The 27,386-nt window shown below is 47.0% G+C and overlaps 1 protein-coding gene and 15 non-coding genes across 16 annotated transcripts; all 16 read right to left on the minus strand.

Moving 5' to 3' along the window:
- Nucleotides 1-5,096: 5,096 nt before the first annotated feature.
- LOC129849506 (piggyBac transposable element-derived protein 4-like) lies at nucleotides 5,097-11,194 on the minus strand. The gene is made up of 5 exons (XM_055916339.1): nucleotides 11,120-11,194; nucleotides 9,865-10,255; nucleotides 8,552-9,444; nucleotides 6,095-6,527; nucleotides 5,097-5,191 (listed from the first exon to the last, which is right to left on the minus strand). Exons 1-5 carry the CDS (start codon nucleotides 11,192-11,194, stop codon nucleotides 5,097-5,099), a joined length of 1,887 nt encoding a protein of 628 aa, XP_055772314.1.
- Nucleotides 11,195-12,612: 1,418 nt separating this feature from the next.
- Nucleotides 12,613-12,685, minus strand: trnak-cuu (transfer RNA lysine (anticodon CUU)). The gene has a single exon. It is a non-coding gene; the product is annotated as a tRNA-Lys (tRNA).
- Nucleotides 12,686-14,684: 1,999 nt separating this feature from the next.
- On the minus strand, nucleotides 14,685-14,757 carry trnak-cuu (transfer RNA lysine (anticodon CUU)). Its single transcript has one exon. It is a non-coding gene; the product is annotated as a tRNA-Lys (tRNA).
- Nucleotides 14,758-15,202: 445 nt separating this feature from the next.
- Nucleotides 15,203-15,275, minus strand: trnak-cuu (transfer RNA lysine (anticodon CUU)). The gene has a single exon. It is a non-coding gene; the product is annotated as a tRNA-Lys (tRNA).
- Nucleotides 15,276-17,774: 2,499 nt separating this feature from the next.
- Nucleotides 17,775-17,847, minus strand: trnak-cuu (transfer RNA lysine (anticodon CUU)). The gene has a single exon. It is a non-coding gene; the product is annotated as a tRNA-Lys (tRNA).
- Nucleotides 17,848-18,810: 963 nt separating this feature from the next.
- Nucleotides 18,811-18,883, minus strand: trnak-cuu (transfer RNA lysine (anticodon CUU)). The gene has a single exon. It is a non-coding gene; the product is annotated as a tRNA-Lys (tRNA).
- Nucleotides 18,884-19,328: 445 nt separating this feature from the next.
- Nucleotides 19,329-19,401, minus strand: trnak-cuu (transfer RNA lysine (anticodon CUU)). The gene has a single exon. It is a non-coding gene; the product is annotated as a tRNA-Lys (tRNA).
- A 1,481-nt stretch (nucleotides 19,402-20,882) lies between these two features.
- Nucleotides 20,883-20,955, minus strand: trnak-cuu (transfer RNA lysine (anticodon CUU)). The gene has a single exon. It is a non-coding gene; the product is annotated as a tRNA-Lys (tRNA).
- A 445-nt stretch (nucleotides 20,956-21,400) lies between these two features.
- Nucleotides 21,401-21,473, minus strand: trnak-cuu (transfer RNA lysine (anticodon CUU)). The gene has a single exon. It is a non-coding gene; the product is annotated as a tRNA-Lys (tRNA).
- Nucleotides 21,474-21,918: 445 nt separating this feature from the next.
- trnak-cuu (transfer RNA lysine (anticodon CUU)) lies at nucleotides 21,919-21,991 on the minus strand. Its single transcript has one exon. It is a non-coding gene; the product is annotated as a tRNA-Lys (tRNA).
- A 963-nt stretch (nucleotides 21,992-22,954) lies between these two features.
- trnak-cuu (transfer RNA lysine (anticodon CUU)) lies at nucleotides 22,955-23,027 on the minus strand. Its single transcript has one exon. It is a non-coding gene; the product is annotated as a tRNA-Lys (tRNA).
- Nucleotides 23,028-23,990: 963 nt separating this feature from the next.
- On the minus strand, nucleotides 23,991-24,063 carry trnak-cuu (transfer RNA lysine (anticodon CUU)). Its single transcript has one exon. It is a non-coding gene; the product is annotated as a tRNA-Lys (tRNA).
- Nucleotides 24,064-24,508: 445 nt separating this feature from the next.
- On the minus strand, nucleotides 24,509-24,581 carry trnak-cuu (transfer RNA lysine (anticodon CUU)). The gene has a single exon. It is a non-coding gene; the product is annotated as a tRNA-Lys (tRNA).
- Nucleotides 24,582-25,541: 960 nt separating this feature from the next.
- On the minus strand, nucleotides 25,542-25,614 carry trnak-cuu (transfer RNA lysine (anticodon CUU)). Its single transcript has one exon. It is a non-coding gene; the product is annotated as a tRNA-Lys (tRNA).
- A 964-nt stretch (nucleotides 25,615-26,578) lies between these two features.
- trnak-cuu (transfer RNA lysine (anticodon CUU)) lies at nucleotides 26,579-26,651 on the minus strand. The gene has a single exon. It is a non-coding gene; the product is annotated as a tRNA-Lys (tRNA).
- A 427-nt stretch (nucleotides 26,652-27,078) lies between these two features.
- Nucleotides 27,079-27,151, minus strand: trnak-cuu (transfer RNA lysine (anticodon CUU)). Its single transcript has one exon. It is a non-coding gene; the product is annotated as a tRNA-Lys (tRNA).
- Between the last annotated feature and the right edge of the window lie 235 nt (nucleotides 27,152-27,386).

Consider the following 27,386-nt stretch of genomic DNA (forward strand, 5'->3'; position numbering starts at 1 on the left):
TACGCGGACAACATTGCCATTGTAGACGAAAATAGGCCTCACATCAAAGTCTTGATCCAGAGCCCCTCTGAAAACATAGGTGAAATCACTGGGCATCTCTCAATCACCATACTCTATGGAACAACACTCTGGGACATATACACCAAACTCATCCATGGGCTGAGGCTTGCAGAGGGATGTGAGGAAGAAGACATTGACAGTCTTTCTACTGTCACACAGTTAAGCACCGAGGTGTTGATCAGGAGAACCCAGTTGAAGTTTATGTTGAATAACCATATGTCTTTAAGGGATTGGTATAACTTTTACTATGGGGCAACATGTATGGGTTAACAACAATTGCGTGATATGTGCAGGAGGACTATGTTATACAGTAATGTTTCACAAATATATTGAATAAAGGCAAAAGACACCATTGATTTGGTTTATTCATTTCAAGAAAAAGTACACTCTAGCTGTAACATTGTATAATATCTTACAGAGTATGTTATGAAAAGAGTTCACTATTCATATCCATAGCCTTGTGCTGAGAATATCGAACCCTCTTGTGTCCTTCGATCCTACTCCATCCTTGTCATTGTCTCCCCTCACATTAGGGGGAAGGTCGTGGCACAAAAGTTACATTCCTAGCCCCTCTCATGTAGTCAATCAACTCTCCTATGGTGTAGAAGTGTAGATTGGTCCCACATCGAAAGCCAGACCCATGGAACATGATTTTGTATACCTTTCCTTTCCCTGTTACAATGTCTAAGAGGTATCCAGAGCGATGTTCATCCATGTAACATACTGCAGCAGCAGGGTTGAAGTTTTCACTTTGCATACTCTTTAGACTGTTTAACAAGGCAGTGTGCTCACTTGACCCTGGGGACCTACCATTTGGCGACTGCCCAAGAGACAGTCCCCACCATGCACTCTTTAGTAACTGTATCATAGTATGCATCTCTTCCACTACACGTATGCAAGTCCCCTTGCTTTGACCACCAGGTATGGCTCTAGGTCTAGCCATCAGGTACCCTCCTGGGTAATTTGCAATCATGTCTTCTATAATTTTTGCTGGTTGACTGTATTCCCACTCTAGGAAGTCGGTGCATTTGTAACGGCCTCCAGTGACATATATGGCGAATGAGATAATGTCACAATCCCCTGTCTTCATCATACATGAACACACTCCTCCGGGCTCCGCTCCACGGTAGTCCGCTATGGCAAAAGCTCCCACCTTCACCTCGGGTCTATTGAGGAAAGATATCATTTGTTCCTCAGATACGGAACCCCACCAGTGGTCACCCAGTGACTCTACAAATGAAAGCCATGATCTGTCCAATAGAGGCCAGTTTCCATAGGTCACTTCCATCCCAGTCATTTCGAATGCACACTTGATATTTCTTCCCCAGTGCTGAGAGAGGCAAACTGTTAACAGATCCTAAGAACAGACCTTGCTATTTAACTGCCTCCCTGTAATGCTCGGTTGGGTAAACACAGAGAGTTGGACAGCACAGAAACATTTGGACGAGTGCCCAGAGCTGGATAAACAAATAGAGCCGTTGCCTAGGTGAAGGGAAGATAAACAGACAGGGCTGGAGAAAGTAAGCCTGTGTGTACAGCATAGACAGGGTTGGATGAGGCTGTGTGGACAGCATAGACAAGGTTGGATGAGTGCCCAGGTGACGGGAAGATAAACAGACAGGGATGGAGAAAGTAAGCTTGTGTGGACAGCACAGACAAGGTTGGATGAGCATGTGTGGACAGCACAGACAAGGTTGGATGAGCCTGTGTGGACATCACAGACAAGGTTGGATGAGTGCCCAGGTGATGGAAAGATAAACAGACAGGGATGGAGAAAGTAAGCCTGTGTGGACAGCACAGAAACAGTTGGACGAGTGCCCAGAGCTGGATAAACAAATAGAGCCGTTGCCTAGGTGAAGGGAAGATAAACAGACAGGGCTGGAGAAAGTAAGCCTGTGTGTACAGCATAGACAGGGTTGGATGAGGCTGTGTGGACAGCATAGACAAGGTTGGATGAGTGCCCAGGTGACGGGAAGATAAACAGACAGGGATGGAGAAAGTAAGCCGGTGTGGACAGCACAGACAAGGTTGGATGAGCATGTGTGGACAGCACAGACAAGGTTGGATGAGCCTGTGTGGACATCACAGACAAGGTTGGATGAGTGCCCAGGGCTGGATAAACAAGTAGAGCTGTTGCCTAGGTGACGGGAAGATAAACAGACAGGGATGGAGAAAGTAAGCCTGTGTGGACAGCACAGACAAGGTTGGATGAGTGCCCAGGTGACGGAAAGATAAACAGACAGGGATGGAGAAAGTAAGCCTGTGTGGACAGCACAGAAACAGTTGGACGAGTGCCCAAGGTCTGGATAAACAAGTAGAGACTTGCCCAGGTGGTGGGGAGATACACAAGACAGGGCTGGAGAAAGTAAGCCTGTGTGGACAGGACAGAAACAGTTGGACGAGTGCCCAAGGGCTGGATAAACAAGTAGAGACTTGCCCAGGTGGTGGGGAGATACACAAGACAGGGCTGGAGAAAGTAAGCCTGTGTGGACACAACAGCCACTGTATGATGAGTGGTAGATGAGTAGCTAAACACCTTAGCTTGGATGAATAGATAATGTGTGGATTTAGAGACAAGGTTGGATGCACGCAAGTGGTTGAGTAACAGGCCAAGGATGAATAACCAAGGCATTGTGGCATGAATGGAGCCCTTTTGGATAGCACAGACACGGTTGGATGAAGCAGTACCGGGTGGATAGCCCAGCTATAATGACTTTGTGAAACATGTGTAGTTGCAACGGTACTGCTCTTTGTAATGTATGTGAATAAAAAGAACAAGGCTCTGACATGACTGGTGATACACTTTATTGATTGCATGTCAAAACAATGATATGTAATGTATATTACATTGACACATATACTGTCACAAATATTAATTGAGATGTACAGTAATACAATGGTCATGGCCTATACCTCTGGTCATACGGGCTAGTCTGTATGGAACGTTTGAGACTGGGTAGGCCTCCACTTGACTCCACTGGTCCCCTCCTTCTCCCTCCTGTTACATCCATCTTGCTCATGCACAGGTCCTGTGTTGTAGAAAGGGGTCTTGGTACAAAGGAAACCTTTACAACCGTTGTCATATGGTCCAGCAAACTTGTCATTGAGTTAAAGTGTATATCTGTATCAAGCACAAACCCAGACTTATCAAACGTGACCTTGTATGGTTGTCCTTTTGCTGTAACAATTTCGAAGAGGTATCCATATTCCTCTTCATCCATGTAACAGATCGCTGCAGCTGGCTTGGGGTATTCATCTTCCATCTTTTTTAGGTCCTGTATAACATCAATGTGATTTGATGACATTGGGGAACTGCCCGTCGAATGTCCCCACCATGCACCCTCTAGTAGCTGTATCATTTCACGCATCCCTTCCACTACACATTTGCCAGACCAATTGTTCTGTTCATCAGGTATGTCTCTTGGTCTAGCCATCAAGTAACCGCTTGGGACTGCTTTAAGCACATCGGTTATTAGCTGAACAGGGTCACCTCTGTCCCAGTCTAGGAACTCAGTGCATTTGTAATAGCCTTGGGTGACGTGTATATCAAATGGGATGAGAGTATTGTCAGTGCTCTTCACCATACAGGAACACACTCCTCCCTGCATGTCACCAAAGTAGGCCGTGATGGCAATAGCTCCTACAGTAACTTCGGGTCTTTTTAGGGATGACACTAGCTGCTCTTTAGAGACGGAGCCCCACCACCTCTCACCCAGCCATTCTACCAGTGGAAGCCAGGATCTGTTCAATAGAGGCCAGTTGCCATATTTCCTTTGCTTAGCGACACGGAGTGAGTCGAATTGTCTTCTCCCCATATAGGCCATCTTCCAACCACTTACCTATTTTGCTATGTGTATGTAATTGGTATCATAGTTCTTGTGATTCAGCCATTGTAAATAGTAGGAAAAGTGGAACCATATCCCAAAGCCGCACACTCTCACCAACCCCAGGAAAGGGCCTTATGTTTTCTAACTGTTGTTGCTAAAGACGTGGCTAGTTGCTCATCATGATTATGATCACATGCAGCCTTACGAACAGCTTTCACCTCTGTACAACCACACCTAACCCGTAACTTAACCCACTCATGAAAAGGTGTTTAACTGTGACACCTACTGCAACTGTCGCATTTAACAGCTAATCATGGACCTATATCTCCTTACCTCAGGCAATTGTACATTTCCGACCTCTAATCATGTCAGAGGAGAGTGGTATAGAAACTGACAATAGCGAGCTGAGCCTGGTAGGAGAGACGCATGTTATATCATACTCTATAGACACCTCTTTCATAGACCATACTCATCACAGGCATTTAACTTGTACTGATTCTAACACTCGTCTCTATTCCACAGGTATCTACCATAATCCTGACCCGTTCTGTAGGTACTCGGTTTGATGTCCTTTCATTCACTGTTGTAAAGTATACCATGTATAAGTGATACATTTCCCATGTCTGTAATACACATTCAGGAGAGTGATTACATACTATCGTCTGACGATGAGGGACCTAGGAACCTTGTCTTGGAACAAGCTCCTCCACGGTTGCCCCCAGAAGTCGTCAACCGGCCTCAACCTCACCTAGCATTACCTCCTCTTCCCCAGTTGAACAATGCAGAAGATGAAATGGTAGATATGGTAGTGTATACTGTGATGACACTTTTGCTTGTGTGTATGACTTGTTGGTAATGTGGTTATGTCTCTTTCGCTCAAGTATATGGCCGATGATGAGGATGGAGCTGATGCGGATGGAGATTATGATGATGGAGATGACTAGGTTGCAATGTGTTGAGATCTAACTACACTGAACCCATTTTATTCATTTTTGAGCTGCCACTATGTCCTACTTTTGATATGGATGTATGTAAATGTTATGTACTCTGTAAATAAATGTGACCTGGTATTCTTGCTCAGGATATTATTGTCTTTATTCACAGAAGGATATGGACATTGAATAATACACCACAAGCACTTTGTAATGGCACATTTACCAAGCGATATGACAGTGATTACATATGCTCTCCACCTATATCTTTCCTACTCTAGACATTGTGTCTGGCATCTGTGACACCTGGGTGACGTTGCAGGCCTTCATCCCCAAAGATGTGGTTCTTTGGTCGGGCAACAAAGGTTGCATCTTCAAGGCAGCAGATGCGGGAAAGAATAGATGTGATATATGGAAAGTGTACACCTGTCCCAATCGTAAACCCCAAGTTATCAAACGTCACCTTGAATCTCTTTCCCTTGGCAGTTACAATATCAAACAGGTATCCCAAACTGTCCTCATTCATATAATGGATTGCGGCAGCTGGGTTGGTGTGCTTGTTTGTCCTCATTCGTAGAAGCTCTATCACTTTACCATGTGGTGGGGACATTTCCAAACTGAGGAATGCAGCTCCCCACCATGAGCCTTTTATCAGCTTTACAATATAACGCAGCTCGTCCACAATTTGTGTCATAGCAAAGTATTTGGGGTTATGAGCCATCCACCTGGGTCTACGTAGCAAGTGTCCTTCTCCCAGTTTACGCACCAGAACTTTCATAATGTCAATAGGAGTTGAAAATAGACCTTGTACCATATCGGTACAGATGTACCTGCCTCGACTAATAACAACAGTAAAGGTCATGACTGAATCCTGTGTCTTCACCATAATCGAACACACTCCTCCTTGCATGCCACCGAAGTGTGCTGCGACGACAATGTCCCCTTTGCGACTGTTAGATGTATCCATGAATGTGATAATCTGCTCTTTAGAGACTGATCCCCACCAGCGCTCCCCCAGCCATTCTAGGAAGGAATGCCATGATGTGTTCAGTATAGACCAACTAAGCATGCTTTCCATCGAATGTTGCTTTCTCGAATCTTCCACAGCTGGAATCGGGTCGTGACCATCTTCACAGTAAACCTGTACCTCGCCACCCTCTTCGCTGTAGCCTTCGTTGCTGTCCACCACCTCGCCATCGTCAACATCTTCATCGTACACGTCTTCACAGTCCACCACCTCGTCGTCGTAAACCTCTTCATCGTACACGTCGTCACAGTCCACCACCTCGTCATCATCGACTTCTTCACATTCCACGACAGCGCCGGTGTCAACCTCTTCACCATAGACCTCTTCACAGTAGACCACCTCTTCGTCGTCAACCTGTTCACTGTAGAGCTGTTCACTGTCGACGTCTTGGGTGTGGACCTCGTAGTCTGACTCCTCGGAATCGTAAATGTCGTAGTCCACAAGACTATCGGGTGAACGGGGACTGGTTTCAGCCTCTTGGTCTCTGGTATCCTCCATGTCAGCACCGGGAGTATCTCGGTTATGGGTATAGTCCTCTTGACAATTGTCCTGATAATCATCACACATCCAATCCTCGTAGTCACCTGCCATGTCCGCTCCCGAACTGCTTTCGGAATCAGATGATTTGGAGCCTGAGGACCTAACTGCTTGTGGTATATGGCTGTTCCCAATCTCATAACCCTGGCAGTAACCGTAACAAGACTGAGTCTGAGGCCTCTTGACACAAACGACTGTCTCGTAATGGTTCCTACTATTCTCCAAATATATGCCCTGCTTAGACACCTCTAAACCATTAGATCTGTATTCAATCCAACGGTTGGTATAGTATGTATATATGCTTACCCCCAACATGTCTGCAGCTGCTTGAATCTCCACTTCGGTCGCCCAACTACCTAAACAATTCATGTTGGACTCCGTAATGTACTCTGACACTGAACGGTAACACACTCTCAGGATGGTCCTATACATATGTTGTTTGCTCTGTAGCTGCTGCACCACCGCATTTCGAATTGGCTCATGGTACTCCTCTGTACCACACAGTGCTTCACTGACCGCTCTGAAGAAACAATTTCCGTCACCTTTTATTTTCACATTCTTACACGGAGCACCTAACACACCAGACGCAGTATGACTGAGAGACCTCTTCTTGCACTGCACCTTCAGCCTAGTGCACAGCAGCTGGGCATCTTCAACTGTAACAGGGTTGAACTGCAGCTCTCTGCATGTGCTGCCACTAACAAAGTCAATGTCCGAGTCGTCGCTACTGTCATTCTCCTTTGCTGTATTACAATATCTGAGTGTATAGAAAGACTCTGATTTCCCATGTGCCATTATACACTCTGTTCTGCTTCCTGAGAGACGTCAGTATGGTCATTAATATATCGCTTTGGCCCCTATTGTCAAAGACCCACAGTTCTGCAGACTGAGTCATAATAGGGCGGGCCTAAGGAAAGCGTCATCAATCACACAGAGCTTAACAGAAGCCACAGGAGCCTATAAGGCTTCCATGCTTGCTGACTGAGTCATAATAGGGCGGGCCTAAGGAAAGCGTCATCAATCACACAAAGCTTAACAGAAGCCACAGGAGCCTATAAGGCTTCCATGCTTGCTGACTGAGTCATGATAGGGCGGGCCTAAGGAAAGCCTCATCAAACACACAGAGCTTGACAGAAGCCGCAGGAGCCTAGAAGGCTTCCAGGCTTGCTCACTGTGAGGGCTTGGGTAGCCTTGTTATAGTTTATAATGCTGTTGAATGCAAGTAAAAAATAAAGTATGCTCAGACAAGCAACTGTCAAGTGTTACCAACTGTACTTTATTGATAAAAGAGGTCCACATCACCATAGTACCAAATGAATACAATATAACATTTCAACTGTTAGGATAATTACATCTCCCCCATACTTTCTCGGAGCAGTGTCAGATTCAGAACTCAGGCCCCCCATCCATACCACGATATTCTCCGTCAAGGTCAAGTCCCCCATCCACACCCAGGTAGTCTTCTTCAAGCACAGGTCCATCACTGATTACACTGTGCTTTTCGTACAGATGCATACATAGAGACAAGTGGATTGTTGCAACGAAGATGAACAGGTTACCCATAATAGTCCTACTTGTTATAGCTGATACCTCTTCCCCAGTGTTGATAAATGTAAACTCTTGTAACAACCCAAACTGACTTATAAGTACTTCCCTGTATTAGTGCGTTGGCTAGAACATCAAGTGTTGGATAACTGATACGTGGTTTGCTACACTACTGAAAGCTGGATCTATTGTCACAGCCTCCAAATTCCACAGACAGGATACAACATAAAGTTTTGGATAACTGAGAGGTTGTGGTGGACACTCACAGATTCAACATTACGGCCAAGGGCCCTGTGTGCGAAGTGACAGGCTGTCCCCCCGTACTGCCCTTGGGCCCCGTGTGAGTTTGGGTATTGATTCTAAAAACGCCCCCCCTCCTGCACTACCTTCCCTTGGTTGTGGATATTGTGCCTTTTGGGTATGGTTGTTGTTACATAACCCTCCCGTTGTCCTTCTATTATGCCTAGCACACAGTGTCCCCCCCGGGGTCACTCTGTCCCGTCTTGGCTAAAGGCCCAGTGGGCACAAGTGTGACAGTATGGGTGTGAACAGCCTTTGCAGATGTATTTCTTACACCTGCAGCACGCTGTGTGTGTCTTGGCGTCCTTCTTGGGTGGGCAGACCTGACACCTCTTCCTCTTACTCGCCCCCAGCGGGGCGGCCGGGGCGGCGGCGGCGGCCGGGCCGGCGGCTCGCTCGCGGGCCTGCGGACGATCCTCGGCGGATACACGCTCGCCCCGTATGACTTTGACAAGTGCGGACGCGGCTTCGGTGCGGGGGAGACGCTGCCTTCTTTGGATCAAGGGCTTCACGAGCGCCTTTCCGAGCTGCTCCAGGAACACCCTCCTCTTGTTCCGCTTCCCGGGCATCCAGTCGGGGTTGATCTCTCGCCATATGACAAAGGCGTTGTAGGAGGACACGTCGAGGATGTTGTGGAAGATGACCAGGGGCCAGCGGGCGGTCATCCGTCTGCAGCTGTAGGTCCCGACCACCTTGTCTAGGTTGTCCACGCCGCCCTTGTTGCAGTTGTAGTCTAGGATGAGGGCCGGCTTCCGGTCTCGGCGATCGCTGACGTCAGGCTCCGCGTGCCGCGTGCTCAGAAGCAGCACGTTCTTATTTCTCTTTGCCAGGTAGGACACTAGAGTGGCGGTGGGCGTGAAGGCGAACCTGGAGGACGAGACCTGTCTGCCCTTGGACTGGAGCAGCGCGGGAGGGAGCTCGGGCTTGTTCTTTCGCACCGTGCCCACCATGGTGAGGTTCCTCTCGAGGAGCCGCTGCCCGAGTTCGTAGGAGGTGAAGAAATTGTCACACGTGACGTTGTGACCGGTCGGCAGTCCCTCGGTCAGATCGAGGACGACGCGCGCGCCCTGGTTCTTCTCGGGGCATCCGCCGGCCGCCTTGCCGGTGTACACTTGCATCTTCCAAGCGTAGCTGGACTTGGCGTCGCAGGCCACCCACGACTTGATGCCGTATTTGGCCGGCTTGCTGGGAATGTACTGTCGGAAAGGACAGCGTCCTTGAGGCGAGGGAGAGGGGAGGGAGAGGAGAGGGAGAGGAGAGGGAGAGGAGATTAGCAGGAGATTAGCAGCAGCGTCATCGTTACAGGCTCACCATCGGGGCGCACTGCGTTTACGTTACACGCAGCCGCCGACGCCGCCGCCCGTGCCACTGCCCATTGCTACTGCTGCCCATTGCTACTACTGCCGATTGCTACCGCTGCCCATGCTACTACTGCCCGTGCTCTCTACGCTACACGTACATACACAGATACATTGACTGCTACCGCTCTCTATGCACAGATACATAGACTGCCCGTGCTCTCTACGCCACGCGTACAAACACAGATACATAGACTGCTACCGCTCTCTATGCACAGATACATAGACTGCCCGTGCTCTCTACGCTACGCGTACGTACACAGATGCATAGACGGTACCTCTGAACGGGACCAGTTGTTCGTCCACCGTCACTTCGGGCCCCGGGTTGTAGAGGGCCTGCAGCCGCTCCTCCCACAGGTCCCACACCTCTCTCACGGCCGCCAGTCTGTCGGTGGCGAGTCTCGCGGGTCTCGACTGGCGGTCGTCGAATCGCAGCAGCCTCGAGTACTTGTGAAACGCCTTGAGCGGCATGGTGGCGCGGAACACGGTCCTGCCGCTCTCGGCGTCCCACAGGCTGGCCGCGGCCTCGCCTCGGGACCTGTAGACGCCGGCTAGGATCAGCAGCCCTACGTAGGCGCGCAGGTCGGTGGAGTCCATGGGTCGCCAGCCGTCTCCGTATTTTCTCACCCCCTGCAGATTGGTCATGTCCACGATGATCCTTTCTATCGCCTGTGTGACAAACAGCCGGAAGGCGGACTCGATGTCGAGCGCTCGCGACGCGGCGTAGGCCGTGGGGCCCGGCGTCACGGCGGGGCAGGGCGGGCGGATGGCGCGGGGTCGGTCCGGGCCGCGATAGGCCGCGGAGGACCATTTGATTTTGCCGTTTTTCGACAGCAACGTCTCCCTTTCTCGCTCTGGCTCTCTGGCTCTGTCTGGCTCTCTGTCTCGCTCTCGGGCAGCGGCCGCGGCTCCCTCCGGCTCTTCCTCCGGCTCTTCCTCCGGCTCTTCCTCCGAAGAGGAGCTCGACCGCGAGGCCGAGTCGTCTCCGTAGTCGTCCGCGTCGCGCTCGGGGTTGTATTCCTCACCGTCTTCATCTTCCGAAACGTCCTCCTCTTCGGAATCGCAGTAGTCTTCTTCGTCTTCTTGGTCGACGCTGGAGGATATCTGTTCCAGGACCTGAGCCGCGCTGAAACCGGGACTGCGAGGCGTCGTAGGCGGAGGCAACACGCTCGACGGGGTCGTATTCCTCGTCGCCGTCGTCCTCGTCGTCGTCCTCATCATCGTCCTCATCTTGTTCTTCTTGTTGTTGTTGTTGTTGTTGTTCTTGTTGTTGTTGTTCTTGTTCTTCTTCTTCCTGACAATATTAGTAGGCTCTCTACGCCCTGCTTACTGTCGTAGGCGGAGGGCTCACGCTCGGCGGGGTCGTATTCCTCCTCGTCGTCGTCCTCGTCGTCGTCCTCTTCTTCTTCTTCTTCTTCTTCTTCTTCTTCTTCTTCTTCCTGACAATATTAGTAGCCTCTCTACGCCCTGCTTACGGTGGCCACGTGAATGGGACGAGGCACGCGAATGGACGAGGCGCGTGGTCGGCCCTACCTGCTCCTTCGGCCCTTCGGCCCTTCGGCCCTTCGACCCTTCGCCCCTTCGGCCCCTTGGCCCCTTCGGTCCCATCCGGGACGCTCGGCTGGCCTACCCGCGTGATAGCACCGAGGTCGTGCACAGAGTTGGTGGGGACAACCGGTCCCTGCCGGGGTCACTCCGACCCGGCCCAGACAGAGGGGAACAACTCCTAACACAGGCCCCGGGTCACTCCGACCCGGCTCAGACAGGGGTAGGAGGGGAGGGTTTACAACATACACCTTGCTAACGCCGCCGGGGTCTCTCTGACCCCAGGCCCCCGGAACAGAGGGGAACAACTCATAACGCAGGGCTTACAACAGGGCTCGGGTCAATGTGACCTGGCCCAGACAGGGGTAGGAGGGTTACAACATACACCTTGCTAAACGCTGCCGGGGTCTCTCTAACCCACACAGACACTGGGAATCGACTCGTAACGCTGGCCGGTGGTCACTCTGTCCCGCCGAGGCAAGGGGAAGGTTGTCTAACAACAGCCATACCCGAAAGACAATTTCCACAACCAAGGGAAAGTAGTTTGTAGGGGGGCGTTTTTAGATTCGATATCCAAACTCACACGGGGCCCAAGGGCCCGTTGCGGGGCAGACACGCCGTATTCGACACAGGCCCTTGCCCGGAATGTTGAGAATGTCAATTTTGGGGCAGGACCTTTTACTAGTATCCACCAGGTGGTGGTGTTGGGTCACTGTGACCCCGGCCTGCCGGGGTCTCTCTGACCCACACAGACACGGGGGAAGCGACAGGTAACGCTGCCGAGGGTCACTCTGACCCCTCTGACGTCACTATGACCCCGCCCACACAGGGGCAGGGGCAGGAGGGTTACAACATACACCTTGCTAACGCCGCCGGGGTCACTCTGACCCCTCTGACGTCACTATGACCCCGCCCACACAGGGGCAGGAGGGTTACAACATACACCTTGCTAACGCTGCCGGGGTCACTCCGACCCACACACAGACACGGGCAATCAACTCGGAACTGCCCGGGGTCGCTCTGACCCGCCGAGACAACGGGAGGGTTAATAATTACTTGGTCTGAATATCGTACAGCTCTGTTTGAGCAAAATATGGTGATCAGTGAAAGTGTTGTTAATGGATCCTGTGGTGCATTCGGTTAGCGTGTTGTACTTATACAGCAGTATGCAGTAAATTGATGTCACGGTTATGAGTTTGAGCCTCAGCAGATGCAAGTATTTTTCTTGAACCTTCTGCCTGTCTATTTCTTGTCGAGAAAAGGAGCATTGCTTCAAACCATTTAGGAGGACGTTTCATTGGTAATAGGTATGTCATTGAGATAAAAGGTCAGAGTGAAGGTATAGCTAGGATTCAAATCCATAGTCTTCTGTAACACCAGCTATGCCTGACACGTCAGCAATGCAGGGTGGCAAGCCTGCTCGAAAGTCCAAGCGGATGGCTGTTTGCAAAGTGAGTTCGTGCTTCGGAAGCGAAAAGATTCACCCAACGTGGGGCTCGAACCCACGACCCTGAGATTAAGAGTCTCATGCTCTACCGACTGAGCTAGCCAGGCACCTCAACAGTGATAATTACTTGGTCTGAATATCGTACAGCTCTGTTTGAGCAAAATATGGTGATCAGTGAAAGTGTTGTTAATGGATCCTGTGGTGCATTCGGTTAGCGTGTTGTACTTATACAGCAGTATGCAGTAAATTGATGTCACGGTTGTGAGTTTGAGCCTCAGCAGATGCAAGTATTTTTCTTGAACCCTCTGCCTGTCTATTTCTTGTCGAGAAAAGGAGCATTGCTTCAAACCATTTAGGAGGACGTTTCATTGGTAATAGGTATGTCATTGAGATAAAAGGTCAGAGTGAAGGTATAGCTAGGATTCAAATCCATAGTCTTCTGTAACACCAGCTATGCCTGACACGTCAGCAATGCAGGGTGGCAAGCCTGCTCGAAAGTCCAAGCGGATGGCTGTTTGCAAAGTGAGTTCGTGCTTCGGAAGAGAAAAGATTCGCCCAACGTGGGGCTCGAACCCACGACCCTGAGATTAAGAGTCACATGCTCTACCGACTGAGCTAGCCAGGCACCTCAAGAGTAATAATTACTTGGTCTGACTATCGTACAGCTCTGTTTGAGCAAAATATGGTGATCAGTGAAAGTGTTGTTAATGGATCCTGTGGTGCATTCGGTTAGCGTGTTGTACTTATACAGCAGTATGCAGTAAATTGATGTCACGGTTGTGAGTTTGAGCCTCAGCAGATGCAAGTATTTTTCTTGAACCTTCTGCCTGTCTATTTCTTGTCGAGAAAAGGAGCATTGCTTCAAACCATTTAGGAGGACGTTTCATTGGTAATAGGTATGTCATTGAGATAAAAGGTCAGAGTGAAGGTATAGCTAGGATTCAAATCCATAGTCTTCTGTAAAACCAGCTATGCCTGACAAGTCAGCAATGCAGGGTGGCAAGCCTGCTCGAATGTCCAAGCTGATGGCTGTTTGCAAAGTGAATTCGTGCTTCGGAAGAGAAAAGTGTCACCCAAAGTGGGGCTCGAACCCACGACCCTGAGATTAAGAGTCTCATGCTCTACCGACTGAGCTAGCCGGGCATATAAACATTAATAATTACTTGGTCTGAATATCGTACAGCTCTGTTTGAGCAAAATATGGTGATCAGTGAGAATGTTGTTAATGGATCCTGTGGTGCATTCGGTTAGCGTGTTGTACTTATACAGCAGTATGCAGTAAATTGATGTCACGGTTGTGAGTTTGAGCCTCAGCAGATGCAAGTATTTTTCTTGAACCCTCTGCCTGTCTATTTCTTGTCGAGAAAAGGAGCATTGCTTCAAACCATTTAGGAGGACGTTTCATTGGTAATAGGTATGTCATTGAGATAAAAGGTCAGAGTGAAGGTATAGCTAGGATTCAAATCCATAGTCTTCTGTAACACCAGCTATGCCTGACACGTCAGCAATGCAGGGTGGCAAGCCTGCTCGAAAGTCCAAGCGGATGGCTGTTTGCAAAGTGAGTTCGTGCTTCGGAAGAGAAAAGTGTCACCCAACGTGGGGCTCGAACCCACGACCCTGAGATTAAGAGTCTCATGCTCTACCGACTCAGCTAGCCAGGCATATCAACATTAATAATTACTTGGTCTGAATATCGTACAGCTCTGTTTGAGCAAAATATGGTGATCAGTGAAAGTGTTGTTAATGGATCCTGTGGTGCATTCGGTTAGCGTGTTGTACTTATACAGCAGTATGCAGTAAATTGATGTCACGGTTATGAGTTTGAGCCTCAGCAGATGCAAGTATTTTTCTTGAACCTTCTGCCTGTCTATTTCTTGTCGAGAAAAGGAGCATTGCTTCAAACCATTTAGGAGGACGTTTCATTGGTAATAGGTATGTCATTGAGATAAAAGGTCAGAGTGAAGGTATAGCTAGGATTCAAATCCATAGTCTTCTGTAAAACCAGCTATGCCTGACAAGACAGCAATGCAGGGTGGCAAGCCTGCTCGAATGTCCAAGCGGATGGCTGTTTGCAAAGTGAGTTCGTGCTTCGGAAGCGAAAAGATTCACCCAACGTGGGGCTCGAACCCACGACCCTGAGATTAAGAGTCTCATGCTCTACCGACTGAGCTAGCCAGGCACCTCAACAGTGATAATTACTTGGTCTGAATATCGTACAGCTCTGTTTGAGCAAAATATGGTGATCAGTGAGAATGTTGTTAATGGATCCTGTGGTGCATTCGGTTAGCGTGTTGTACTTATACAGCAGTATGCAGTAAATTGATGTCACGGTTGTGAGTTTGAGCCTCAGCAGATGCAAGTATTTTTCTTGAACCCTCTGCCTGTCTATTTCTTGTCGAGAAAAGGAGCATTGCTTCAAACCATTTAGGAGGACGTTTCATTGGTAATAGGTATGTCATTGAGATAAAAGGTCAGAGTGAAGGTATAGCTAGGATTCAAATCCATAGTCTTCTGTAACACCAGCTATGCCTGACACGTCAGCAATGCAGGGTGGCAAGCCTGCTCGAAAGTCCAAGCGGATGGCTGTTTGCAAAGTGAGTTCGTGCTTCGGAAGAGAAAAGTGTCACCCAACGTGGGGCTCGAACCCACGACCTTGAGATTAAGAGTCTCATGCTCTACCGACTGAGCTAGCTAGGCATATCAACATTAATAATTACTTGGTCTGAATATCGTACAGCTCTGTTTGAGCAAAATATGGTGATCAGTGAAAGTGTTGTTAATGGATCCTGTGGTGCATTCGGTTAGCGTGTTGTACTTATACAGCAGTATGCAGTAAATTGATGTCACGGTTATGAGTTTGAGCCTCAGCAGATGCAAATATTTTTCTTGAACCTTCTGCCTGTCTATTTCTTGTCGAGAAAAGGAGCATTGCTTCAAACCATTTAGGAGGACGTTTCATTGGTAATAGGTATGTCATTGAGATAAAAGGTCAGAGTGAAGGTATAGCTAGGATTCAAATCCATAGTCTTCTGTAAAACCAGCTATGCCTGACAAGACAGCAATGCAGGGTGGCAAGCCTGCTCGAATGTCCAAGCGGATGGCTGTTTGCAAAGTGAGTTCGTGCTTCGGAAGAGAAAAGATTCACCCAACGTGGGGCTCGAACCCACGACCCTGAGATTAAGCGTCTCATGCTCTACCGACTGAGCTAGTCAGGCACCTCAACAGTGATAATTACTTGGTCTGAATATCGTACAGCTCTGTTTGAGCAAAATATGGTGATCAGTGAGAATGTTGTTAATGGATCCTGTGGTGCATTCGGTTAGCGTGTTGTACTTATACAGCAGTATGCAGTAAATTGATGTCACGGTTGTGAGTTTGAGCCTCAGCAGATGCAAGTATTTTTCTTGAACCCTCTGCCTGTCTATTTCTTGTCGAGAAAAGGAGCATTGCTTCAAACCATTTAGGAGGACGTTTCATTGGTAATAGGTATGTCATTGAGATAAAAGGTCAGAGTGAAGGTATAGCTAGGATTCAAATCCATAGTCTTCTGTAACACCAGCTATGCCTGACACGTCAGCAATGCAGGGTGGCAAGCCTGCTCGAAAGTCCAAGCGGATGGCTGTTTGCAAAGTGAGTTCGTGCTTCGGAAGAGAAAAGTGTCACCCAACGTAGGGCTCGAACCCACGACCTTGAGATTAAGAGTCTCATGCTCTACCGACTGAGCTAGCTAGGGATATCAACATTAATAATTACTTGGTCTGAATATCGTACAGCTCTGTTTGAGGAAAATATGGTGATCAGTGAAAGTGTTGTTAATGGATCCTGTGGTGCATTCGGTTAGCGTGTTGTACTTATACAGCAGTATGCAGTAAATTGATGTCACGGTTATGAGTTTGAGCCTCAGCAGATGCAAGTATTTTTCTTGAACCTTCTGCCTGTCTATTTCTTGTCGAGAAAAGGAGCATTGCTTCAAACCATTTAGGAGGACGTTTCATTGGTAATAGGTATGTCATTGAGATAAAAGGTCAGAGTGAAGGTATAGCTAGGATTCAAATCCATAGTGTTCTGTAAAACCAGCTATGCCTGACAAGACAGCAATGCAGGGTGGCAAGCCTGCTCGAATGTCCAAGCGGATGGCTGTTTGCAAAGTGAGTTCGTGCTTCGGAAGCGAAAAGATTCACCCAACGTGGGGCTCGAACCCACGACCCTAAGATTAAGAGTCTCATGCTCTACCGACTGAGCTAGCCAGGCACCTCAACAGTGATAATTACTTGGTCTGAATATCGTACAGCTCTGTTTGAGCAAAATATGGTGATCAGTGAGAATGTTGTTAATGGATCCTGTGGTGCATTCGGTTAGCGTGTTGTACTTATACAGCAGTACGCAGTAAATTGATGTCACGGTTGTGAGTTTGAGCCTCAGCAGATGCAAGTATTTTTCTTGAACCCTCTGCCTGTCTATTTCTTGTTGAGAAAAGGAGCATTGCTTCAAACCATTTAGGAGGACGTTTCATTGGTAATAGGTATGTCATTGAGATAAAAGGTCAGAGTGAAGGTATAGCTAGGATTCAAATCCATAGTCTTCTGTAACACCAGCTATGCCTGACACGTCAGCAATGCAGGGTGGCAAGCCTGCTCGAAAGTCCAAGCGGATGGCTGTTTGCAAAGTGAGTTCGTGCTTCGGAAGCGAAAAGATTCGCCCAACGTGGGGCTCGAACACACGACCCTGAGATTAAGAGTCTCATGCTCTACCGACTGAGCTAGCCAGGCACCTCAACAGTGATAATTACTTGGTCTGAATATCGTACAGCTCTGTTTGAGCAAAATATGGTGATCAGTGAGAATGTTGTTAATGGATCCTGTAGTGCATTCGGTTAGCGTGTTGTACTTATACAGCAGTATGCAGTAAATTGATGTCACGGTTGTGAGTTTGAGCCTCAGCAGATGCAAGTATTTTTCTTGAACCCTCTGCCTGTCTATTTCTTGTCGAGAAAAGGAGCATTGCTTCAAACCATTTAGAAGGACGTTTCATTGGTAATAGGTATGTCATTGAGATAAAAGGTCAGAGTGAAGGTATAGCTAGGATTCAAATCCATAGTCTTCTGTAACACCAGCTATGCAGGGTGGCAAGCCTGCTCGAAAGTCCAAGCGGATGGCTGTTTGCAAAGTGAGTTCGTGCTCCGGAAGAGAATAGTGTCACCCAACGTGGGGCTCGAACCCACGACCCTGAGATTAAGAGTCTCATGCTCTACCGACTGAGCTAGCCAGGCATATCAACATTAATAATTACTTGGTCTGAATATCGTACAGCTCTGTTTGAGCAAAATATGGTGATCAGTGAAAGTGTTGTTAATGGATCCTGTGGTGCATTCGGTTAGCGTGTTGTACTTATACAGCAGTATGCAGTAAATTGATGTCACGGTTATGAGTTTGAGCCTCAGCAGATGCAAGTATTTTTCTTGAACCTTCTGCCTGTCTATTTCTTGTCGAGAAAAGGAGCATTGCTTCAAACCATTTAGGAGGACGTTTCATTGGTAATAGGTATGTCATTGAGATAAAAGGTCAGAGTGAAGGTATAGCTAGGATTCAAATCCATAGTCTTCTGTAACACCAGCTATGCCTGACACGTCAGCAATGCAGGGTGGCAAGCCTGCTCGAAAGTCCAAGCGGATGGCTGTTTGCAAAGTGAGTTCGTGCTTCGGAAGAGAAAAGTGTCACCCAACGTAGGGCTCGAACCCACGCCCTTGAGATTAAGAGTCTCATGCTCTACCGACTGAGCTAGCTAGGGATATCAACATTAATAATTACTTGGTCTGAATATCGTACAGCTCTGTTTGAGGAAAATATGGTGATCAGTGAAAGTGTTGTTAATGGATCCTGTGGTGCATTCGGTTAGCGTGTTGTACTTATACAGCAGTATGCAGTAAATTGATGTCACGGTTATGAGTTTGAGCCTCAGCAGATGCAAGTATTTTTCTTGAACCTTCTGCCTGTCTATTTCTTGTCGAGAAAAGGAGCATTGCTTCAAACCATTTAGGAGGACGTTTCATTGGTAATAGGTATGTCATTGAGATAAAAGGTCAGAGTGAAGGTATAGCTAGGATTCAAATCCATAGTGTTCTGTAAAACCAGCTATGCCTGACAAGACAGCAATGCAGGGTGGCAAGCCTGCTCGAATGTCCAAGCGGATGGCTGTTTGCAAAGTGAGTTCGTGCTTCGGAAGCGAAAAGATTCACCCAACGTGGGGCTCGAACCCACGACCCTGAGATTAAGAGTCTCATGCTCTACCGACTGAGCTAGCCAGGCACCTCAACAGTGATAATTACTTGGTCTGAATATCGTACAGCTCTGTTTGAGCAAAATATGGTGATCAGTGAGAATGTTGTTAATGGATCCTGTGGTGCATTCGGTTAGCGTGTTGTACTTATACAGCAGTACGCAGTAAATTGATGTCACGGTTGTGAGTTTGAGCCTCAGCAGATGCAAGTATTTTTCTTGAACCCTCTGCCTGTCTATTTCTTGTTGAGAAAAGGAGCATTGCTTCAAACCATTTAGGAGGACGTTTCATTGGTAATAGGTATGTCATTGAGATAAAAGGTCAGAGTGAAGGTATAGCTAGGATTCAAATCCATAGTCTTCTGTAACACCAGCTATGCCTGACACGTCAGCAATGCAGGGTGGCAAGCCTGCTCGAAAGTCCAAGCGGATGGCTGTTTGCAAAGTGAGTTCGTGCTTCGGAAGCGAAAAGATTCGCCCAACGTGGGGCTCGAACCCACGACCCTGAGATTAAGAGTCTCATGCTCTACCGACTGAGCTAGCCAGGCACCTCAACAGTGATAATTACTTGGTCTGAATATCGTACAGCTCTGTTTGAGCAAAATATGGTGATCAGTGAGAATGTTGTTAATGGATCCTGTAGTGCATTCGGTTAGCGTGTTGTACTTATACAGCAGTATGCAGTAAATTGATGTCACGGTTGTGAGTTTGAGCCTCAGCAGATGCAAGTATTTTTCTTGAACCCTCTGCCTGTCTATTTCTTGTCGAGAAAAGGAGCATTGCTTCAAACCATTTAGAAGGACGTTTCATTGGTAATAGGTATGTCATTGAGATAAAAGGTCAGAGTGAAGGTATAGCTAGGATTCAAATCCATAGTCTTCTGTAACACCAGCTATGCCTGACACGTCAGCAATGCAGGGTGGCAAGCCTGCTCGAAAGTCCAAGCGGATGGCTGTTTGCAAAGTGAGTTCGTGCTTCGGAAGAGAAAAGATTCGCCAAACGTGGGGCTCGAACCCACGACCCTGAGATTAAGAGTCACATGCTCTACCGACTGAGCTAGCCAGGCACCTCAAGAGTAATAATTACTTGGTCTGACTATCGTACAGCTCTGTTTGAGCAAAATATGGTGATCAGTGAAAGTGTTGTTAATGGATCCTGTGGTGCATTCGGTTAGCGTGTTGTACTTATACAGCAGTATGCAGTAAATTGATGTCACGGTTGTGAGTTTGAGCCTCAGCAGATGCAAGTATTTTTCTTGAACCTTCTGCCTGTCTATTTCTTGTCGAGAAAAGGAGCATTGCTTCAAACCATTTAGGAGGACGTTTCATTGGTAATAGGTATGTCATTGAGATAAAAGGTCAGAGTGAAGGTATAGCTAGGATTCAAATCCATAGTCTTCTGTAAAACCAGCTATGCCTGACAAGTCAGCAATGCAGGGTGGCAAGCCTGCTCGAATGTCCAAGCTGATGGCTGTTTGCAAAGTGAATTCGTGCTTCGGAAGAGAAAAGTGTCACCCAAAGTGGGGCTCTAACCCACGACCCTGAGATTAAGAGTCTCATGCTCTACCGACTGAGCTAGCCGGGCATATAAACATTAATAATTACTTGGTCTGAATATCGTACAGCTCTGTTTGAGCAAAATATGGTGATCAGTGAAAGTGTTGTTAATGGATCCTGTGGTGCATTCGGTTAGCGTGTTGTACTTATACAGCAGTATGCAGTAAATTGATGTCACGGTTATGAGTTTGAGCCTCAGCAGATGCAAGTATTTTTCTTGAACCTTCTGCCTGTCTATTTCTTGTCGAGAAAAGGAGCATTGCTTCAAACCATTTAGGAGGACGTTTCATTGGTAATAGGTATGTCATTGAGATAAAAGGTCAGAGTGAAGGTATAGCTAGGATTCAAATCCATAGTCTTCTGTAAAACCAGCTATGCCTGACAAGACAGCAATGCAGGGTGGCAAGCCTGCTCGAATGTCCAAGCGGATGGCTGTTTGCAAAGTGAGTTCGTGCTTCGGAAGCGAAAAGATTCACCCAACGTGGGGCTCGAACCCACGACCCTGAGATTAAGAGTCTCATGCTCTACCGACTGAGCTAGCCAGGCACCTCAACAGTGATAATTACTTGGTCTGAATATCGTACAGCTCTGTTTGAGCAAAATATGGTGATCAGTGAGAATGTTGTTAATGGATCCTGTGGTGCATTCGGTTAGCGTGTTGTACTTATACAGCAGTATGCAGTAAATTGATGTCACGGTTGTGAGTTTGAGCCTCAGCAGATGCAAGTATTTTTCTTGAACCCTCTGCCTGTCTATTTCTTGTTGAGAAAAGGAGCATTGCTTCAAACCATTTAGGAGGACGTTTCATTGGTAATAGGTATGTCATTGAGATAAAAGGTCAGAGTGAAGGTATAGCTAGGATTCAAATCCATAGTCTTCTGTAACACCAGCTATGCCTGACACGTCAGCAATGCAGGGTGGCAAGCCTGCTCGAAAGTCCAAGCGGATGGCTGTTTGCAAAGTGAGTTCGTGCTTCGGAAGAGAAAAGTGTCACCCAACGTGGGGCTCGAACCCACGACCCTGAGATTAAGAGTCTCATGCTCTACCGACTGAGCTAGCCAGGCACCTCAACAGTGATAATTACTTGGTCTGAATATCGTACAGCTCTGTTTGAGCAAAATATGGTGATCAGTGAGAATGTTGTTAATGGATCCTGTGGTGCATTCGGTTAGCGTGTTGTACTTATACAGCAGTATGCAGTAAATTGATGTCACGGTTGTGAGTTTGAGCCTCAGCAGATGCAAGTATTTTTCTTGAAACCTCTGCCTGTCTATTTCTTGTCGAGAAAAGGAGCATTGCTTCAAACCATTTAGAAGGACGTTTCATTGGTAATAGGTATGTCATTGAGATAAAAGGTCGGAGTGAAGGTATAGCTAGGATTCAAATCCATAGTCTTCTGTAAAACCAGCTATGCCTGACAAGACAGCAATGCAGGGTGGCAAGCCTGCTCGAATGTCCAAGCGGATGGCTGTTTGCAAAGTGAGTTCGTGCTTCGGAAGCGAAAAGATTCACCCAACGTGGGGCTCGAACCCACGACCCTGAGATTAAGAGTCTCATGCTCTACCGACTGAGCTAGCCAGGCACCTCAACAGTGATAATTACTTGGTCTGAATATCGTACAGCTCTGTTTGAGCAAAATATGTTGATCAGTGAGAATGTTGTTAATGGATCCTGTGGTGCATTCGGTTAGCGTGTTGTACTTATACAGCAGTATGCAGTAAATTGATGTCACGGTTGTGAGTTTGAGCCTCAGCAGATGCAAGTATTTTTCTTGAACCCTCTGCCTGTCTATTTCTTGTCGAGAAAAGGAGCATTGCTTCAAACCATTTAGGAGGACGTTTCATTGGTAATAGGTATGTCATTGAGATAAAAGGTCAGAGTGAAGGTATAGCTAGGATTCAAATCCATAGTCTTCTGTAACACCAGCTATGCCTGACACGTCAGCAATGCAGGGTGGCAAGCCTGCTCGAAAGTCCAAGCGGATGGCTGTTTGCAAAGTGAGTTCGTGCTTCGGAAGAGAAAAGATTCGCCCAACGTGGGGCTCGAACCCACGACCCTGAGATTAAGAGTCACATGCTCTACCGACTGAGCTAGCCAGGCACCTCAAAAGTAATAATTACTTGGTCTGATTATCGTACAGCTCTGTTTGAGCAAAATATGGTGATCAGTGAAAGTGTTGTTAATGGATCCTGTGGTGCATTCGGTTAGCGTGTTGTACTTATACAGCAGTATGCAGTAAATTGATGTCACGGTTGTGAGTTTGAGCCTCAGCAGATGCAAGTATTTTTCTTGAACCTTCTGCCTGTCTATTTCTTGTCGAGAAAAGGAGCATTGCTTCAAACCATTTAGGAGGACGTTTCATTGGTAATAGGTATGTCATTGAGATAAAAGGTCAGAGTGAAGGTATAGCTAGGATTCAAATCCATAGTCTTCTGTAAAACCAGCTATGCCTGACAAGTCAGCAATGCAGGGTGGCAAGCCTGCTCGAATGTCCAAGCTGATGGCTGTTTGCAAAGTGAATTCGTGCTTCGGAAGAGAAAAGTGTCACCCAACGTGGGGCTCGAACCCACGACCCTGAGATTAAGAGTCTCATGCTCTACCGACTGAGCTAGCCGGGCATATAAACATTAATAATTACTTGGTCTGAATATCGTACAGCTCTGTTTGAGCAAAATATGGTGATCAGTGAAAGTGTTGTTAATGGATCCTGTGGTGCATTCGGTTAGCGTGTTGTACTTATACAGCAGTATGCAGTAAATTGATGTCACGGTTATGAGTTTGAGCCTCAGCAGATGCAAGTATTTTTCTTGAACCTTCTGCCTGTCTATTTCTTGTCGAGAAAAGGAGCATTGCTTCAAACCATTTAGGAGGACGTTTCATTGGTAATAGGTCTGTCATTGAGATAAAAGGTCAGAGTGAAGGTATAGCTAGGATTCAAATCCATAGTCTTCTGTAAAACCAGCTATGCCTGACAAGTCAGCAATGCAGGGTGGCAAGCCTGCTCGAATGTCCAAGCGGATGGCAGTTTGCAAAGTGAGTTCGTGCTTCGGAAGAGAAAAGATTCGCCCAACGTGGGGCTCGAACTCACGACCCTGTGATTAAGAGTCTCATGCTCTACCGACTGAGCTAGCCAGGCACATCAACAGTGATAATTACTTGGTCTGAATATCGTACAGCTCTGTTTGAGCAAAATATGGAGATCAGTGAGAATGTTGTTAATGGATCCTGTGGTGCATTCGGTTAGCGTGTTGTACTTATACAGCAGTATGCAGTAAATTGATGTCACGGTTGTGAGTTTGAGCCTCAGCAGATGCAAGTATTTTTCTTGAACCTTCTGCCTGTCTATTTCTTGTCGAGAAAAGGAGCATTGCTTCAAACCATTTAGGAGGACGTTTCATTGGTAATAGGTATGTCATTGAGATAAAAGGTCAGAGTGAAGGTATAGCTAGGATTCAAATCCATAGTCTTCTGTAAAACCAGCTATGCCTGACAAGTCAGCAATGCAGGGTGGCAAGCCTGCTCGAATGTCCAAGCTGATGGCTGTTTGCAAAGTGAGTTCGTGCTTCGGAAGAGAAAAGTGTCACCCAACGTGGGGCTCGAACCCACGACCCTGAGATTAAGAGTCTCATGCTCTACCGACTGAGCTAGCCAGGCACCTCAACAGTGATAATTACTTGGTCTGAATATCGTACAGCTCTGTTTGAGCAAAATATGGTGATCAGTGAGAATGTTGTTAATGGATCCTGTGGTGCATTCGGTTAGCGTGTTGTACTTATACAGCAGTATGCAGTAAATTGATGTCAAGGTTGTGAGTTTGAGCCTCAGCAGATGCAAGTATTTTTCTTGAACCCTCTGCCTGTCTATTTCTTGTCGAGAAAAGGAGCATTGCTTCAAACCATTTAGGAGGACGTTTCATTGGTAATAGGTATGTCATTGAGATAAAAGGTCAGAGTGAAGGTATAGCTAGGATTCAAATCCATAGTCTTCTGTAACACCAGCTATGCCTGACACGTCAGCAATGCAGGGTGGCAAGCCTGCTCGAAAGTCCAAGCGGATGGCTGTTTGCAAAGTGAGTTCGTGCTTCGGAAGAGAAAAGATTCGCCCAACGTGGGGCTCGAACCCACGACCCTGAGATTAAGAGTCTCATGCTCTACCGACTGAGCTAGCCAGGCACTTCAACATTGATAATTACTTGGTCTGAATATCGTATAGCTCTGTTTGAGCAAAATATGGTGATCAGTGAGAATGTTGTTAATGGATCCTGTGGTGCATTCGGTTAGCGTGTTGTACTTATACAGCAGTATGCAGTAAATTGATGTCACGGTTGTGAGTTTGAGCCTCAGCAGATGCAAGTATTTTTCTTGAACCCTCTGCCTGTCTATTTCTTGTTGAGAAAAGGAGCATTGCTTCAAACCATTTAGGAGGACGTTTCATTGGTAATAGGTATGTCATTGAGATAAAAGGTCAGAGTGAAGGTATAGCTAGGATTCAAATCCATAGTCTTCTGTAACACCAGCTATGCCTGACTCGTCAGCAATGCAGGGTGGCAAGCCTGCTCGAAAGTCCAAGCGGATGGCTGTTTGCAAAGTGAGTTCGTGCTTCGGAAGAGAAAAGTGTCACCCAACGTGGGGCTCGAACCTACGACCCTGAGATTAAGAGTCTCATGCTCTACCGACTGAGCTAGCCAGGCACCTTAACATTAATAATAACTTGGTCTGAATATCGTACAGCTCTGTTTGAGCAAAATATGGTGATCAGTGAGAATGTTGTTAATGGATCCTGTGGTGCATTCGGTTAGCGTGTTGTACTTATACAGCAGTATGCAGTAAATTGATGTCACGGTTGTGAGTTTGAGCCTCAGCAGATGCAAGTATTTTTCTTGAACCTTCTGCCTGTCTATTTCTTGTCGAGAAAAGGAGCATTGCTTCAAACCATTTAGGAGGACGTTTCATTGGTAATAGGTCTGTCATTGAGATAAAAGGTCAGAGTGAAGGTATAGCTAGGATTCAAATCCATAGTCTGTAAAACCAGCTATGTCTGACACGTCAGCAATGCAGGGTGGCAAGCCTGCTCGAAAGTCCAAGCGGATGGCTGTTTGCAAAGTCAGTTCGTGCTTCGGAAGAGAAAAGATTCGCCCAACATGGGGCTCGAACCCACGACCCTGAGATTAAGAGTCTCATGCTCTACCGACTGAGCTAGCCAGGCATATCAACATTAATAATTACTTGGTCTGAATATCGTACAGCTCTGTTTGAGCAAAATATGGTGATCAGTGAAAGTGTTGTAAATGGATCCTGTGGTGCATTCGGTTAGCGTGTTGTACTTATACAGCAGTATGCAGTAAATTGATGTCACGGTTATGAGTTTGAGCCTCAGCAGATGCAAGTATATTTCTTGAACCTTCTGCCTGTCTATTTCTTGTCGAGAAAAGGAGCATTGCTTCAAACCATTTAGGAGGACGTTTCATTGGTAATAGTTATGTCATTGAGATAAAAGGTCAGAGTGAAGGTATAGCTAGGATTCAAATCCATAGTCTTCTGTAAAACCAGCTATGCCTGACAAGTCAGCAATGCAGGGTTGGCAAGCCTGCTCGAATGTCCAAGCGGATGGCTGTTTGCAAAGTGAGTTCGTGCTTCGGAAGAGAAAAGATTCGCCCAACGTGGGGCTCGAACCCACGACCCTGAGATTAAGAGTCTCATGCTCTACCGACTGAGATAGCCAGGCACTTCAACAGTGATAATTACTTGGTCTGAATATCGTACAGCTCTGTTTGAGCAAAATATGGTGATCAGTGAGAATGTTGTTAATGGATCCTGTGGTGCATTCGGTTAGCGTGTTGTACTTATACAGCAGTATGCAGTAAATTGATGTCACGGTTGTGAGTTTGAGCCTCAGCAGATGCAAGTATTTTTCTTGAACCCTCTGCCTGTCTATTTCTTGTTGAGAAAAGGAGCATTGCTTCAAACCATTTAGGAGGACGTTTCATTGGTAATAGGTATGTCATTGAGATAAAAGGTCAGAGTGAAGGTATAGCTAGGATTCAAATCCATAGTCTTCTGTAAAACCAGCTATGCCTGACAAGTCAGCAATGCAGGGTGGCAAGCCTGCTCGAATGTCCAAGCTGATGGCTGTTTGCAAAGTGAGTTCGTGCTTCGGAAGAGAAAAGTGTCACCCAACGTGGGGCTCGAACCCACGACCCTGAGATTAAGAGTCTCATGCTCTACCGACTGAGCTAGCCAGGCATATCAACATTAATAATTACTTGGTCTGAATATCGTACAGCTCTGTTTGAGCAAAATATGGTGATCAGTGAAAGTGTTGTTAATGGATCCTGTGGTGCATTCGGTTAGCGTGTTGTACTTATACAGCAGTATGCAGTAAATTGATGTCACGGTTATGAGTTTGAGCCTCAGCAGATGCAAGTATATTTCTTGAACCTTCTGCCTGTCTATTTCTTGTCGAGAAAAGGAGCATTGCTTCAAACCATTTAGGAGGACGTTTCATTGGTAATAGGTATGTCATTGAGATAAAATGTCAGAGTGAAGGTATAGCTAGGATTCAAATCCATAGTCTTCTGTAAAACCAGCTATGCAGGGTGGCAAGCCTGCTCGAAAGTCCAAGCGGATGGCTGTTTGCAAAGTGAGTTCGTGCTTCGGAAGAGAAAAGTGTCACCCAACGTGGGGCTCGAACCCACGACCCTGAGATTAAGAGTCTCATGCTCTACCGACTGAGCTAGCCAGGCATATCAACATTAATAATTACTTGGTCTGAATATCGTACAGCTCTGTTTGAGCAAAATATGGTGATCAGTGAAAGTGTTGTTAATGGATCCTGTGGTGCATTCGGTTAGCGTGTTGTACTTATACAGCAGTATGCAGTAAATTGATGTCACGGTTATGAGTTTGAGCCTCAGCAGATGCAAGTATTTTTCTTGAACCTTCTGCCTGTCTATTTCTTGTCGAGAAAAGGAGCATTGC

This window comes from Salvelinus fontinalis, unplaced genomic scaffold (assembly GCF_029448725.1).
Source record: "Salvelinus fontinalis isolate EN_2023a unplaced genomic scaffold, ASM2944872v1 scaffold_1511, whole genome shotgun sequence".
Taxonomy (NCBI): domain Eukaryota; kingdom Metazoa; phylum Chordata; class Actinopteri; order Salmoniformes; family Salmonidae; genus Salvelinus; species Salvelinus fontinalis.

What these genes read in the sequence shown, in the direction of transcription:
- LOC129849506 (XM_055916339.1), bottom strand. Translation starts at nt 11,194, where the DNA reads ATGGGACCGAAGGGGCCAAGGGGCCGAAGGGGCGAAGGGTCGAAGGGC. An exon ending in GTAAGAGGAAGAGGTGTCAG is followed by an intron (nt 6,528 to 8,551) that starts GTCTGCCCACCC and finishes GGTTACTGCCAG; the next exon opens with GGTTATGAGATTGGGAACAG. An exon ending in TGATGACGAGGTGGTGGACT is followed by an intron (nt 5,192 to 6,094) that starts GTGACGACGTGT and finishes GCTGCCTTGAAG; the next exon opens with ATGCAACCTTTGTTGCCCGA.